We start from the raw sequence: 16,003 nt of genomic DNA, 5'->3' as shown, positions 1-16,003 counted from the left end.
TGATTTGATAATTGATACTTATCTTGGGAGTTCAATTTGTTTCTTACTAGCATATTATAATCATGAGAACCTTATAGGTAGAACAGAGGTACTGCTTCCCTTGCTTACAACCTAGTCATTATTATATTATTCGAGTAGACCATTAAGAGAAAATTAAAAAAAAAATTAGCCTAACAACAGAGAAATTTCTTCTCTTGCTACTACATTTTTCAATTGGTTGCATATCATCTGCCTGCCTGGACTTGCTCAAAGTTTGTCGCAGAAATTCTCTGTTATACTATTAAATGACATTCTAGAGGGAGACTTGACTCTTTAATCCGTTTGAACTTTGAACACACAGATATAGATTCACATGTTACTCAAATTTAAAACCTTTTCTCAGCAAGCGGAAATAAGATATCAAATTATTTCCATACGTTGAATTTTATGATAAAGCAGTAACTTCATGTTTTTGTGATGTTTTCTTAGATAAAAGATAGAATCATTTTTTTATTTTATTTTAACAATTTACAAAAGATTCTTTATTAAACACATGTCTTCTCACAAAAAAATATTGTTATAGACACTCAATCGAAAACATCAAGTATCATGTTATGAAGTTACAAAGAGACGAGCGAAATGAAAAAAAAAAAAATAAAGTACGAAAAGTAAAATCATTCGAAGCATGTTACTAGCTTCCCATACATTTTATTGAACAACTACATTTTATTTTGTCAATAAGAAAAGGGGGAATTTCATATACCCCCCTCAAAAACTTCAATATTACGTATTTCCCCCTCAAAAAACTATAATAACATATTTACCCTTCAAAAGATGAGAAACTCACATATTTACCCAAAATCACTACCAGTCAAATTTAATACTTAAAATTAAATAAACAATAGTAATTAATGAAATAGGACCATTTTACCCCTCTCTTCTTTCTATCTTCTCTCTACCCATCTGCTCCAATTTCTAGCGCCAAAACAATGCTCCAATTTCTAACGCCAAAACAGATGTGCCAAAACAGATGCGCCAAAATGAATTTTAATCAAAAAAGCTAGATGACGATGACTGAATATGCATGGCTTGTAAACTCAGTGGAGTTGAGTCCGAGTCAACTCTGCCTATACAAATAGAATCTGAAAATGCTTAGGAAATAAATGCCTATACAAATAGTTGAGTCCGAGTCAACTCAGTGGCTTGTAAACTGAATATGCTTAGGAAATAAATCTGAAAATGGTTTTTTTTTTTCAAGCTATACCAGTAAACAATATACATATAAAATACAACACAACACATTTCTTTTCAACATATATAAGTCAAAACAACCAATTTCTTATAAACTATATTTTAGTAGATTTCATATAACATTTCATATAACCAACCATAAGCTATTTCAAAGTAGCAAAAAGTAAAATAACCTAAAAATATCTACTACTACATACGTTCCAAAAGCATCATTGCAATACCAGCAAGTTTTAAACATACAAAATGCAAGTATTGGCAATTATAATCACAATCAAAATTAGTAGACATCACAACTATTAAACAATCAAACATCATCAACTCATGACATCACACGGCTTTGACTTCTTACTCCGATGTGCTTGTGAATTCTTTCCTTGTCCCCTAATTAAAAAAAATATTGTCAATATTTACAAAACTATAATAGCATCCATAAATACTGAGATTTAATTTCTAAAAATTAACCAAATGAGAATATAGACACGTTTGATAACCTTTTACTAGTTGATGGTTGAGATGTATTTTGAGAGTCACCAAATTCAGATACTTGAGATGTAGTCACGAGAGGTGCTGGGTTCTTACAGGTCTTTTGATGATGACCGTACATACCATAACGCCGACACTTGTGTTTTCTCTTCGGTTCGTCAGATGGAACAAATCTGCACTTTTTAGGCTGTCCAGGCGGACGTTTGATGGTAGGTGGATATATCTTCTCCTCCTCTGCTCCTCCATGCACCCATTGATCCTTTCCAGGCATTGGAGCAATTTCTATGGCATAAGCGGCTTTACATTTCTCGATTGTGAAGTATGGATCCACATACTTCTCCCAATTAACATCCCTTGTGAAAGCAATAAAGGCTGTTGCATGCGCACATGGAAGACCTCTAACTTGCCAAACCCGACATGAGCATTTTTTTTCATCTAAAATAACCTCCCAACGTTTCCCCTTGTACTTGACTTCAGCTCGGTTGTCACTACTTCTACAAACTTCATATTCACCTAAGTTCTACATTAAAATAGAAAAAAAAAATACAGATCATCTTATAAGTGTTACTAAGATGCAGTTTAGTACTTCTAAACCCAACAATTGAAATTCTGGTACAAGCCCTTCTAAAGTGTAGTACTTTTTCTGGTCAATAGTTTCTGGTATAAGCCCTTCTAATGCAAGGAGCATTCACATAACACTTATTGCCAAAATTATTATTTTCTTTTACCAATTCTGTCTCTGGAACGTGTAATTATATCTATTTATATTAATTTATGTCCTTCTAAATTGAATAAACTTTCGTTTTTCATGATTCTACCAACTTGATCTATATATATTTTTGTTGACATAAAAATTAAATCTACAACAAAGTTAACATTAAAAATAGAAAGGGGAAACATTAAAGAAGATGACCCTGCTGGTACATGTAAAGCCTGATCAGCAATCTAGTATTTTTTTTTGGTGCAAGCCTTTCTAAATTATGGTCAACAGTTTAGTATTTTGTTCGGGTACAGATCCTTATACGTACCTTGGTGATTTTATTAAGGTAATCTTTTGCTGTAGGAACTAACAAGCCCTTCCATTTTCTCACAATTCTTCTCTTCTTATCAAACAATACCATAATTCTTTCTCTAATGACATCAAGGAGATCTAGCACAGGTTGGTAATATCAGAGATAACAATATCTCTTCTTATCAAACATTTAATTCTTTCTCTAATTTTGATTGTGATTACATTACTAACAATATCTTTAGAATTAAATGTTTCAGAGATATTGTTAGTAATGTAATCACACTTCGTTGTTGTACCAAACTTGCTTCGACTCCATATCTTCTTGTGGTTCTCATTAAGAAATGTAATTGCATCTTATCGCTTTTTAGCGATTTCATCTAGTAATCCGTCAGAGAGAGAGAGGAGAAGAGAAATTTATAGTGAGAGAGAGGGGAAAGGATTTGGCGGCATAAATTTTGGGAGCATCTGTTTTGGCACTAGAAATTGGAGCAGATGGGTAGAGAGAAGATAGAAAGAAGAGGGGTAAAATGGTCTTATTTCATTAATTACTATTGTTTATTTAATTTTAAGTATTAAATTTGACTAGTTTAGTGATTTTGGGTAAATATGTGAGTTTCTCATCTTTTGAAGGGTAAATATGTTATTATAGTTTTTTGAGGGGGAAATACGTAATATTGAAGTTTTTGAGGGGGATATATGAAATTCCCCCATAAGAAAAACCTTCAGATTAGAAACTTCCACATTTATATTTCCACAATTGAATTGTAATCTTTATTCTACTAACTACCGGTCAAAAAGAGTTTCTTCTTCTTATTCTTTTCATTTCACACTGGTCTCTTTGTAACCTGATAACTTCTAATTTTTCTTTTCCTCAAATAGGATTACTCGTGTTTTAATCACCGGTATGGCACATGATAATTGACGTAGAAAATTTAGCACTACATATAATTAATTTTTTTTTATTTAATATCTATGACAATACTTCTTGTGTAATTAATTTTTTTTTATTTAATATCTATGACAATACTTCTTGTGTAAAAAATTGTATGTTTCAAATCTGGCTGAAATTTATTTTGTGAATAATTAAAATTAAATTTTTTGACCTGACAGTGAACTCAAGTCTAAAATCTATTAAATCAGCTTCAAATGACGAAGGACTTAAACTAAAAAAAATAAATAAATAAAGATTTCTTGATATCTCATTTCTGCTTACAAATTAAAAAAAAAAAACGGCTTAAATTTGTGGAACCTCTGAATCTGAATCTGGATGTTAAAATGGATTAAAGACTTACTTTTCATGTTAGGGTGAGACTTTAACTAATTATATTCAGTTCCAACACGAATAGACGGTTAAGAATCAGTGGCAAAAACAATATTTTATGTACGAGAGATCGCAGATTTGAAATTTGAAAATAATATTTTTTTTATAAATATTAAATAGTTAGATGACTTAATCTTCAACTTTTACTAAAAAAAACACGAATACACAATTAAAAACACAACATAATATTTCCAAAGAAACGGTCAAAACCAGTGTTATAAAAAACGTCTGTTTAAACCGATTAATTGTCTAATTAGTCGTTAACAATAATCAAATTGTCACAAATTTTCTTAACTAACTAATCAATTATTTTTTATTATTTTAAATTAATTAATGGACTATACTCTATTTTTTTTTTTAATTGAAAACGACGATACTCTATCAGTCTAACAAGCAAGCGTATACAGATATTTACAAAACTGGCCAAACTCTTTGTCTCGCTTCTCGCACTCAGTGGCCCGCAGAAAATGTGTGGGGCTCACGATGGCCTATTGACGGCGAGAGTTCGGAACCTATAAAGTAACTTAAATTTTTAGTTTAAATCAGGACCGTTTGAACAAGGACTCCTTTAATATTAGTTACGATCGAACGGTCAGAATCTAAACACAAAAATTGAGTTACCTTTGGGTGATATAAATTCTGGAGGTATGCGTCTTCGAGTTTTCTTCTGAAGTTTGATATAATGCAAAGAAGAGAATGTATAAACGTGAGATGAGTCGTTTCTTTTACTTATTAGCGACTCGTTACAGTTATGACTACTACGTCTGCATAGCTGAAGTTTCTGAACTAGAAGTTGCAGTCGGGAAAAAAAAAAATCAGAAAGCTAGTCGGTAGGGTAAAGAGAACAATCCTCATCTCAATGGAGACTCCATTTATCCATTGAACGGAGAATATCCATTCCACTGTCCCAATTTGTTGGCCTTGACCCGTTGCCGGAATCGTTTTCTCCGAGTAAAAAAAGACAGAAATTCCTTGTCTCGTTTGCCGAGATTCGTTCTCACCTGCACGTATCTCAATGCTTCCGTAACAGAATGCCACATCATCCAACGGTCCCAGATATAATCACTCAATTTTGAGATCTTTTATGGCGTCTACCCTACGTACATGACTGTACCCAAGTTCACATATTACACAAATAACATGCTGTACAGTTGGTTACAAAAGAAATAGAAATAGAAGAACCGATAACAATTGACATTAAACCACATCTCTTCCTTGCCACGAAGCCACTCCAGTCGCCTAACTTCCCCGTTTCTCCTATCCATCTCCACTTGGCACCCACATTGCCAATGGACACGATCCCATCTTCTCCGAGCAACTCTTCTCTCTCCTCCTCCGACCTTGATACAGAGGTAACCATCGTCTCTTATATCAAATCATGTAATTCTTGATAACCGTTTGATTAATTGCAACTTGACTAGCGTTCTTTGAATTGTTAGTCGACAGGTTCATTCTTCCCTGACCGGAGTACTACTCTCGGTACACTGATGGGGGTCAATTTCTACAACCGGAGTACGAGTTTAAGGCTGAACCAGGAGCAGCGAATCAGGCCAAGGGCAACAACAGCGGTGGTCCGACGATGGAGGTGGCGACGGACAGGAGGGAGGAGGTGGCGGTTCAACCTTTGTGGGGATCGCATGTCGGATCCAACTTCACTGGGCGACTTTCTTCAGGTGGAGAGGAGTTTGTATGGTAGTGGTTTGGTAGAGAATGAGGCAGTCAGAGCTGGCGGCGGTAGATTGTTTGATAATGGAATGGTGTTGCCTCCTGCGTTGGCGGCGGCGCCACCTCAGGTTGGACGGAGGAGGTTGCTAGTGCGGCGGCTGGGTAGGCTGCCAGTGTTGCTGACAGGGATCTGCTGTGGCGGCCGCAAAGTGTGAATTTGTATCAAAGGATGATTGATTCTTATAATTGTTTCTTAATCAAGAAATGTCAGGTGTTAAAATTTTAAACTATTTGATCTGATCAGTGTTGTAATTAAAAGACGTTCGTTTAGGATGATTAATCGTCCGATTAGTCGTTGGCGGTGATCAAACCGTCATGGATTTTCTCGAATAATTAGCCGATTATTATTATGCCTAAATATTCCCGATTATTTCCGAATAATCGCTTGACGGTACTCTGTCCGTCCGACGAGCGCATACCGTGACAACAGTGCTTCTGAGGCAACTAATAAGCAATTGCTTATTAGACTCTTTGAATCTCCTTTAAAGCTGTTAACATACTTTATAGTTTTTATGCTTGTAATTAAAACTAATTAATTGCTTTGGAGCTGTCCACTTGTAACTTTTTAGATTAGACATTGTTTTCTGTGTTCTCTAATTCTCACCCTTTGTCCCTTTTGCTTTTGTCTACACAAAGAAGAGATCAAGTGTAGGAAACTCTACTATTGCTTTGCATTGTTTGCACTTTTCTTGGGGCACTTTATTTCTTTGCGATACATATAATCCTTAATTTGTCGGTGGTTTGGTATTGAAGATCAAACATATCTAAATTGACTGAAATTTTTATAATATCATTAAAAAAATCAAAATACCATTGAAATTGAGGAATTCGAAAAATATCAGGTCTTCAATTCAATCTATGACTCCATCCTCGGAGACGGAACTAGAAAATAGAGTTTGACAAGGCTGAAAATTCAAATATAGTGTAATTTAATTTTATAACTGGAGTTAAAAGTTATTAATGCATATAAAATTTATAAAATCTAATGAACCAAACTATAATATTTTAATTTATGAGGGTGGCTTAGCAACCTTTAAAATGCAGATTGAATTGGAGAAATCACTGAAATTGAGGTATTCGAAAAATACCAAGGCCTCCAATACAATATGTATCTCCAGTTTTGAAGGGACACAGATTGAATTGGAGGCCCCCAAAAACCTAAATATCAGTATATTATAGTGTATTTTTATTTTATTTTTGAGGACCCTCTAATTCAATCTACGGTTACAGATTGAATTAGAGGCCCTGGTACTTTTTGAATTCCCCATAATTTATAGTTTTTTTTCTTTGATAGTGGTTAATAAAAAAAAATTCATCAAATTGAGGATGGTAAAAATTTCGGCCAAATTGAGGATGGTTATCTATGACTCTATGTAGTATTTGCTAAATTTGCACGATGAAATTGATGACATGGTTGCTAAGAGCCGCTCACTTTAACATATTATTAAGTAATAAATTAATTATTGTTAGTGATGTATGCAAACTATCAGATTCTTTTTAAGTGGTTTTAAAACAATGATAGTCTACAAACGTCCAATTTATAATCACAAAAGCATCGTTTATACTTTTGTAAAGTTTAATGTTTGGTGGCACCCATCGTAATTGCTTCGAGAATGCACTAAACCCAGTGATGTGAACATTTTTTCCGGGCTAATTATGAAAACGGGAAGAAATTTTATGGTGTTTATTTTGTCTTTTATATGTATCTGTTGACAAATACACTAACGCACCTTATAAAAATTATTTTACTTGATTTATACCTTAAAAAATAAATTCCACCTGTTTCGAAACAACATAGTTCCTACAAAAATTCAATTATTTTAAACTAGTAAAACATCAACCAACTATCAACTAACTAGTATCAGCAACCACAAAACATAGTATACCATAAAATATAATCAAACAAACATCAGTAAAATCACTAATATCAATCACTAGTAGCAATCACACCAGTGGAAGAGAAGTTAGTATCAACTAAAGACCCATCAGGAGACAAAAATCCAGCTGTCTCATCAATGACATTATAGATATCTCTATCATCCGACTCTTCTAAACCAAGAAAAGGGATCCCATCTAAAACCATAAGGGAGCTGGCTCTGTCCTAAGAGTCTGTGTCTGATATCACTATTAGGGGGGCCTATCTGAGTCAGAGTAGAAACATCAAAAAACATAATCAATGAGAATTTAAAATATGAATTATCTAAACGAGCCTTACACCAATATGAAGTCAAAGTGATAATATAAGATGCTACGAAACTAATAGATAGTACTGGTGTATTTTGAAAACAAATTTTATTTCTGATCAACCAAACAATCCATAAAACATCTATAGTAGATTGGTTTCTCTCCTACTTTTTTTTTTTGAAAAAATATTTGTTGTATTTAGTACAAGCAAACTTGAGCACTATAGTGGATTGAGGCTATGTACCCGCATCATTATTATTATTTAATAAACTTGAGTAATATACTGATTCTTTGTGCAGAGTTCTGTATGGTAATTTATGTTCAACCGCTCGCTCCTCAAAATTTTTATGAAAACATGACATTAGGTTCAGGGGTGAAAACGGATCAGATTGTGGTATATCATATCTATATCGGTAATTATTTTTTGAATATGTATCGGATACAGATATTTATTAAAAAATATAAATATTATTAAAAAAAATATAAAATTGATATTATTAAAAAAATATCAAATTGATATTCATTATATTTATCTAACTATAATGGTGAATAATATAATTTTTTTCATAATATATATTAAACTATATGGTATATATCTATTATTTAAATACGGATAATTAAAATTTATAATCATATATGTATCCGTATAGATATTCGTATCTAATTTTTGAATACATATCAAATACAAATTAGATTTTATCCGCTCCGTTTTCACTTTTGTCATATATAATATATGGTCAATAATATAGTAAAATAATACATATTTTGCAAGAGAAATAAAGGTCAGAACTTTGTAGTTTCATGACGCATATGTGATATGCGTTTTTATATATGCCCTCGATCATTTAGTAATTTTCCTGACCTCACAGTAACAAACTGCTTATATTTTGACTAGCAATAATATGCGCTGGTACGTGCTTCAGTTATTAATATTGCAATTGAATACCTTCATGTATTTTCTCTCTCATTACGCACACAACTTTTTTCTTTAATGTAAGCTATTTTAGTTGATGACTTTTCTTTAATGTTAGTAATTGATTGCGTATGATTAGACTATTAGAGGTGACAAATAACATTCCATCCAGGACCCCACAAATAATTAATACTGCATTTCACATTCATGTGATTAATTGTGCACAATCCAACATGCAATACATGCTCCCTTTCCAAGTCTCAACTCCCAAACATAGTGACAAACAAATAGTTCGAATTCAGTTCAGCAGAATCAAAAGTTCGTGATTCGAGTATAATTCGGAAATGATTCGGTACACACAAGGAAGCAAAAAAAGAAAACCCCATATATATATATATATATATATGGTCTGTCTAAATTGCTGCTGGCAGCATTTCAGCAGAGGTGTTGCCGGGGCTATATTTAGGGTTTAGGATTATATATATATATATATAGGACTTAGCTACGGTGCTATAGGTAGCTAAGAGGCCTCCCGTACTACGGCTCAATATTCAACTTTTCAAAATTCTAACGGTCGATCCGAACCGTTCATCTTGTTCTCCATATTAATATGTGCTTGGAGACCAAATTTTACATTTTTTTGAAATTTTTTACTATTTTTTTAGATTTATTGAAAATCGCTGTTTTTCAGACAAATCTGGACCATAAAAACAGTGATATTCAATAAATCTAAAAAAATAGTAAAAAATTTCTAAAAAATGTAAAATTTGGTCTCCAAACACATATTAATATGGAGAACAAGATGAACGGTTCGGATCGACCGTTACGATTTTGAAAAGTCGAATATTGAGCCGTAGCCCGGGAGGCCTCTTAGCTACCCATAGCATATTAGCCAAATCCTATATATATATATATATATAGAGAGAGAGAGAGAGAGAGAGTGGCTAATATGCATTCGGTTGCATATGGACCGAAGTGCTTACAGTCCAAATTTGATTTTTCAAAATCCAAACGGTTGATCTGAACCGTTCATCTTGTTCTCCATATTAATATGTGCTTGGAGACCAAATTTTATATTTTTCTGAATTTTTTTACTATTTATTAAGTATTTTACAAAATTGTTGATTCAACGGTAGCTTAACAAAACAGTAAAATCAGCAGCTACCGTTGGATCAACAATTTGGTAAAATACTTAATAAATAGTAAAAAAATTCAGAAAAATATAAAATTTGGTTTCCAAGCACATATTAATATGGAGAACAAGATGAACGGTTCAGATCGACCGTTTGGATTTTGAAAAATCAAATTTGGACCGTAAGCACTTCGGTCCATATGCAACCGAATGCATATTAGCCACTCTCTCTTTCTCTCTCTCTATATATATATATATATATATATGGTCTGTCTAAATTGCTGCTAGCAGCATTTCAGCAGAGGTGTTGCCGGGGCTTTATTTAGCCGTGTGATGTCCAAACAACAAATCCAAACCGTTAGATGTTTAATCTATATTATAATCTACTTGGAGACCAAATTTTATATTTTTTGGAATTTTTTTACTATATATTAAGCTGGTTTGAAAACCGCTGATTTCATTAAATTTCTGCAGCCCGGGTAACATAAATATGGACCGCATTCACCAGTCTTCATCTCCTATCGGCCCATATTATCATCTCAGGGTGGGTCCACGAAGCCCAGTTCAGACAAGATTCTCGAATCGCCGACGAAATATTCCCTTCCCGATTCCTCGCAGCCGCATACCAGCTCACGTGACTCGCCGATATTATCTACGACGCAACGCTTCCTCACCTCCTGCCACTTTTTTTTTCTCATACGCCTCTTTCTCTCTCTGTTCTCACTACAATGTCTCACCTCTCCAGTTCGAACGCCTCTCCGACGGAGCCCGAGTCCCCACACGGCGCTCTGTTCCTAGTTCTTCACTACCTCCAGGCAAGAGAGCTCTTGGCTTTCCAGAGCGTCTCTCGGATTTTCTGTGACACCATTTCCAATGACCCGTCGTTGTGGAGGGAAATCACGGTGCAGTCTCCGCTCAGCTCCAAGCTTACTGATGAATCCTTGCTAGCTATCACCTCTAGAGCTGAAGGGACGCTCAGATCCTTGACTCTGTTCAATTGTCTTAAAATTTCTGATGCTGGATTGCTTACTGTTGTTGAGCAAAATCCTGGAATTACGAAGGTGACCCTTGCATATTTCAGTATTTGTTATGAGCTAGTGTTTAGGAAGTAAAGGGAATTTAATTTGAAATTAGAAGCTATTCTTATAAGCTAAGAATATGTGTACTCATTTATGGTTGGTAACCCAACAACCAGCTTATTTTTCAGTCCTAATTCTAGTTAAATTAGAGGCTTACTGGACAATAGTTTATTTTAAAATGTATAAACAAGCGCTGGTAAAATAACTTTCTTACTGTCCAGAAGGCAGCCATTTCTCTGAGACTGACCTTTATGTACTGTACTGGTAAGTGGAATTGGCTGGAGATACCTATCCAAATTTGCGGTCATTGGTTGTGCAGTGACAGAGTAACCTGTACTGACACCATAAATTCCTATCATTATCGTATTATATTTCAGTACCAAATCCTTACAATAGGTAGGCTTTGGTGCTATGCATAGTACTGATTGGCTGGTGCTACAGCTTCAAATTTTAGAGCTTTGAAATTTGCTCGGCTGATCCATGCTGGCAGGTCAATGTGATCTCCACACTCAACTGTTGTAGTGGACCAAATTTTTACCACTTTTTAGATTCTTCTGTACTATTTGTTTTGGATTGGGAGCATATGATGATATTGGATGGTCCAGAATTTTCAAAATCAATATATTTCTCCTATAAAAAAAAGTAGGGAGAATAATCTCAAGAATATTGATGGACTGCAAGATTCTGTGTGTAGATCATATTGTGTAGCATTCATCATCCTTACACCAGCATCTAGGACAATGCACCATTATTTATCCTCACTGCTTTTATAAGGAACATTTCTTATTCTGGGACTTCTTTTTCTTTTTTTGGGCACTAGAAGATGTTCAGAAACTGAAAAATCTGATATTGATTTGGTACAATACCTATAAAAATATCGTCATTGGTACAAACAGAAATTATATTTACTAATTAAATTTGTTTGTAAATAATTTCAGCTTTTTGTGCCAGGATGCGTATGCCTGACAGCTGATGGCATGGTTGAGGTGGTCAAGCGCCTACATGAGAGAAAGGGAAATGTTAATCAGCTACAGCTTCGGCTGCGTGGCCTCTGTAATATAGAAAAGGACCACCTTGATGTCCTAAACTCTTTTCTCTGTAAAGATGGCTTGCTATCCAAATCCCCGATGCCTTCTTTCTACGGCTCAAATCATTCGTCTGGATCGATCAACAGTGATGATGGACGGCCTATAGATGTTGACATGTGCCCAATGTGCCGGACTGTGAGATTGGTGTTTGATTGCACAAGAGATGAGTGCAGGTTAGTAATATCTCATGCTTTATCTCTTTCGCTCTCTCCACTTAATGGTTCCATGAGCTAAGGTGCCATGATTTTATTGTGGGTACCAAAACTAGTTTTCTACTATGTAATTGGCTACTTGCTAGGATATGCTACATCTCCTTGCCGACTTCATGATCCCAACAGGGGCTAAATGGGCAGAATTGGTCGTGTTCTTCTGGGTTCAAATGGGGTTCCAATTTAATTTTTGTTTTCGTGTTGAGCCGTTGAATTTAATTTTGGATCCATCTTCATTCAATATTAGTTACTTTGGTCACAAGTAAATCCAATTAGGTCTGTATCATTTCAGTTTTTGTACCTATAAAAACTGGTTTGGAGTCGCCTTTGAGTGTTTCTTTCTGGGGGTCTGGCTGGGTTTTTTTGTCAAGTCTGTGGTTGTTATTGAATTCTCAAAACATTGGATCTGATTGGGTTTGAGGGGGCTGCCTGGGAAAGGGATGAGGGATTGGGGTGGGTCTATAATTTAAATGGAGTCGGATCATATCTATTGTTACTGTATATGTATTAGTAAAAAGGAGGATACAGATATAACATGAATATCTCCAGCAAAATATGAACATATAGCATTTTTTTTTTTCAGCATTTGAAAATAGGACATGCAGATACTGATACTATTTGTGTGTGAGTGTAAAGTCAAAATCAGGTTATTCATATTCAGATCAATGGATATGGAAATTTTAAGTTAACACTTTTAAATTTCAGCTGTTGCCTCATTAGTCCAAAATATGTTTAAATGTATACCTGGTGTACTTGTCCTAGGTTTAAATTTGTTTTAAATAACAAGTTCTTGTGCCAAAATATGTTCAATACAGCTGTTTTTGGCATCCAAAAACATCTATATTCCATCAAATTTGTTTTGCATTCTTTATCAGTACATGTATCCTGAAAAAAGGAATCTGGACAGAAATATGGATTGGCGATTACCATCTATCTGATAATATTTACATGATTCCATCTGATAGTATTTACTGTGTTTTCACCTCTACCTGGACTAAGTAATTGTGCTAGTTATTGGGCCTATATTCTTTGCGGGCCTACAGTCATTTCAGCCCTGATAAGTATCTCAAGCATCTCAACAAGGGATTTGATTTCCCATCTCATGATGTATTGCAATCTCTCTTGATCTAATTATTTATTAAAATCTCAAAATAATTTGCAGGAGAATGGAACAGCGGTGGATCGAGTGCAGGGGTTGTTTCTTTTGCATTGCCAGGTGCGAAGATTGTGGTGGTTGCATAGACCCAGAACACATGAGTCACGCAGAGAGCGCATGCAATCACCTATTATGCCTTGACTGCTGGCTCCAGCTTCCCAAGTGCAACACCTGCAACCGGCCTTATTGCAAGGGGCACAATAGCATCGTGGGGCCCACAACTGGTTTCATTTGTCAGGAGTGTGCTGATGGCGATTTCTTGGACAACGTACCTGAGGCTGGTTTCTAGAAATGGTTCTCAATATGAGCTGTTAATTATTTCCAATATGCTTCAGAACTTATTAGTACTTATTTTGATGCTGTTGTCTTTGTAATTGTATTTGGATTTTAAATGCCGTTTTGAACTCATTTTGAGTATTGAAGAGCTGTTATTGCAGCTTTTCTAAGAACTTTGCCAACTTTCCCTTGGTGGTTACATTTTTGCTATCTGCTTTTGAATTTCCATTTAATAGCTCATAATTAATCTAGAACATGAGTAATAAAATAAAATTCTTCTTAAAGTTTCTAATATAAAATTGGGTACAACGTTTGGGCCTGTCAAAAAGCAAGTTAGTGTCCTCTCTTGATGTCTTACATCTGTCTTCAAATTTAAAAGTACCATTTTTTAAATCAAAAGTTTCTTTTGACATTCTTCTTGCTTATGCAATAAATAGATTTCATATAAATAATATTATAACATAGTTTCTTTCGACATTCTCTTTGTTTACGCAATAAATCATTTGACATAAACAATATTATTACATGAGTAGAACTAGGGTGTTCTTAAGTTCACCGACCTTTGGTGAATTCAAGTGTAAAATCCATCAAGTTAGCTTCAAATGATGAATCTGAACTATTGAAACTTGTCTATCTTACAAGTGATGCGTCTACATGTAAAAAAAAAATTAATTTTCAAATTAATTTTATATAGTCAAATGGTCAAAAAACTTTCAAAAAATGAATGCATTAAAATTAATTTAGTAACTTTCTAATTTTGACAACTTGACTTTAATACAAAATTAATTCGAATATTTAAAATTTTTACATATAGACGCATCACTCGCAAGATAGGAGGGTTTCAACGGTTCGAATTTGTCATTTGAAATTGATTTGACGGGTTTTAGACTTGAGTTAAGAACACGCTAGTTCTACTCTTATTACATAACTATGTATGTATATATATCAGTTTCTTCCTGATTTCAGATTTGCAATCACTGCTTGGAACCTAAGACTACTAAATAATAACTCTGCACGATCAGCATCTGGATTGATGCATCCATGGAGATATAACAAGGTGTGGACTGAAGAGTTAATTTAACACCTAAGCTTGCGTCTATTTTGTAGAAAACTTTAATAATTTTGAAAAGTGAAATGGATTGATGCATCCATGGAGATATAAGAAGGTGTGGAATGAAGAGTTAATTTTACACCCAAGCTTGCGTCTATTTTGTAGAAACTTCCTGTGGAGTAAGAGTTAAGTCTTTGGTCTTCATTGTAGAAATTTGTAACCCCATGCAAGAAATGATAAGGGACCACTTGGCATGCATAATATTCGTTATGTATATAGTTCTCTGGAGTCCAAGGGAAGTTGGAATGGTTCATACCTCCTTTTCATGAGTAGAGTAAGGGATAAATGTACACAGTAAGGCTTAATAATATTACAAAGTAATTTCCTCTTTGGGTCATTATAGATCAGAGCACCAAACAGAAAGCTCATTGTTTGGTCACACACATGGATAAATATGAAGTAATAAACTTTACAAGTTTACATACTACTTTGGAGAAGTGTGAACAAAGCAAGATAATTCAGTGTCTATCTTTTAGCAAAAATAATGTAATCCACATGTCAATTTAGACAACGAATAAGTATCAATTCATGTGGAGTAAAATGTCAACCCGCGTATGAAATATTAAATTTATAATTATTCATAGATGATTTTTTTACTTTATATTACATGTAGTCTAGAGTCTAGACACGCCAGACACATGAAGATGGCAACATGCACTAAGAGTACCTGTCATTTTTATTTTTTATTTTTTCAGGAGACTTCTACTGCCAAAAAAACACTAGAAAAAAAGGAGCTTCTTAATTGCATACTTGCAGTATTATTCTTTCCCCACATATTCACTCATAAACACACTCTTTTTACCACCCTTTTTTCCTTGAACCTACTTCTTTGTGTGACAAGAACCTAGCTAGCTAGTTAGGAATTAATAATCCCCCAACAGGAGCAAGAAAATGGGGATAATTATGTTAAGAATATTTATTTTTTATAGACTAGGGATATCAGTTTCAAGTCTTCAGTTTACATGAGAAAAAAGAAAAAGATTTTTTTGATGATTTGAAAGTTCAACTTTTCTGTTTAATTACTAAATTGTATCCACTACGAACTCAATCTAATTAAGACCACTTATATATCATCCTAGTATCT

At 34.2% G+C, this 16,003-nt stretch overlaps 3 protein-coding genes across 3 annotated transcripts; 2 read left to right on the top strand and 1 right to left on the bottom strand.

Moving 5' to 3' along the window:
* Positions 1–1,287: 1,287 nt before the first annotated feature.
* LOC144574401 (uncharacterized) lies at positions 1,288–3,157 on the bottom strand. Its single transcript, XM_078324362.1, has 3 exons — positions 2,742–3,157; positions 1,722–2,233; positions 1,288–1,611 (listed from the first exon to the last, which is right to left on the bottom strand). The coding sequence occupies exons 1-3, from the start codon at positions 2,832–2,834 to the stop codon at positions 1,545–1,547; spliced, it is 672 nt and encodes a 223-aa protein (XP_078180488.1). The 5' UTR covers positions 2,835–3,157; the 3' UTR covers positions 1,288–1,544.
* A 2,042-nt stretch (positions 3,158–5,199) lies between these two features.
* LOC144574392 (uncharacterized protein At3g17950-like) lies at positions 5,200–5,989 on the top strand. Its single transcript, XM_078324350.1, has 2 exons — positions 5,200–5,398; positions 5,486–5,989. Exons 1-2 carry the CDS (start codon positions 5,336–5,338, stop codon positions 5,924–5,926), a joined length of 504 nt encoding a protein of 167 aa, XP_078180476.1. The 5' UTR covers positions 5,200–5,335; the 3' UTR covers positions 5,927–5,989.
* Positions 5,990–10,611: 4,622 nt separating this feature from the next.
* On the top strand, positions 10,612–14,034 carry MEE11 (RNI-like superfamily protein). Its single transcript, XM_078324022.1, has 3 exons — positions 10,612–11,061; positions 12,018–12,340; positions 13,539–14,034. Exons 1-3 carry the CDS (start codon positions 10,729–10,731, stop codon positions 13,819–13,821), a joined length of 939 nt encoding a protein of 312 aa, XP_078180148.1. The 5' UTR covers positions 10,612–10,728; the 3' UTR covers positions 13,822–14,034.
* The last annotated feature ends 1,969 nt before the right edge of the window (positions 14,035–16,003 follow it).

Source organism: Carex rostrata, chromosome 22 (assembly GCF_964058835.1).
Source record: "Carex rostrata chromosome 22, lpCarRost1.2, whole genome shotgun sequence".
NCBI classification, from domain to species: domain Eukaryota; kingdom Viridiplantae; phylum Streptophyta; class Magnoliopsida; order Poales; family Cyperaceae; genus Carex; species Carex rostrata.
The sequence above is the reverse complement of the archived record's forward strand: the minus strand, read 5'-3'. Positions and strand labels throughout refer to the sequence as shown.

Coding starts and splice junctions, on each gene's coding strand:
- MEE11 (XM_078324022.1), top strand. CDS start 10,729: ATGTCTCACCTCTCCAGTTCGAACGCCTCTCCGACGGAGCCCGAGTCC. Junction 11,062..12,017: donor AAAATCCTGGAATTACGAAG/GTGACCCTTGCA, acceptor AAATAATTTCAG/CTTTTTGTGCCAGGATGCGT. Junction 12,341..13,538: donor TGCACAAGAGATGAGTGCAG/GTTAGTAATATC, acceptor AATAATTTGCAG/GAGAATGGAACAGCGGTGGA.
- LOC144574401 (XM_078324362.1), bottom strand. CDS start 2,834: ATGGTATTGTTTGATAAGAAGAGAAGAATTGTGAGAAAATGGAAGGGC. Junction 2,234..2,741: donor ACCTTAATAAAATCACCAAG/GTACGTATAAGG, acceptor ATTTTAATGTAG/AACTTAGGTGAATATGAAGT. Junction 1,612..1,721: donor CAACCATCAACTAGTAAAAG/GTTATCAAACGT, acceptor TTTTTTAATTAG/GGGACAAGGAAAGAATTCAC.
- LOC144574392 (XM_078324350.1), top strand. CDS start 5,336: ATGGACACGATCCCATCTTCTCCGAGCAACTCTTCTCTCTCCTCCTCC. Junction 5,399..5,485: donor CCTCCGACCTTGATACAGAG/GTAACCATCGTC, acceptor TTGAATTGTTAG/TCGACAGGTTCATTCTTCCC.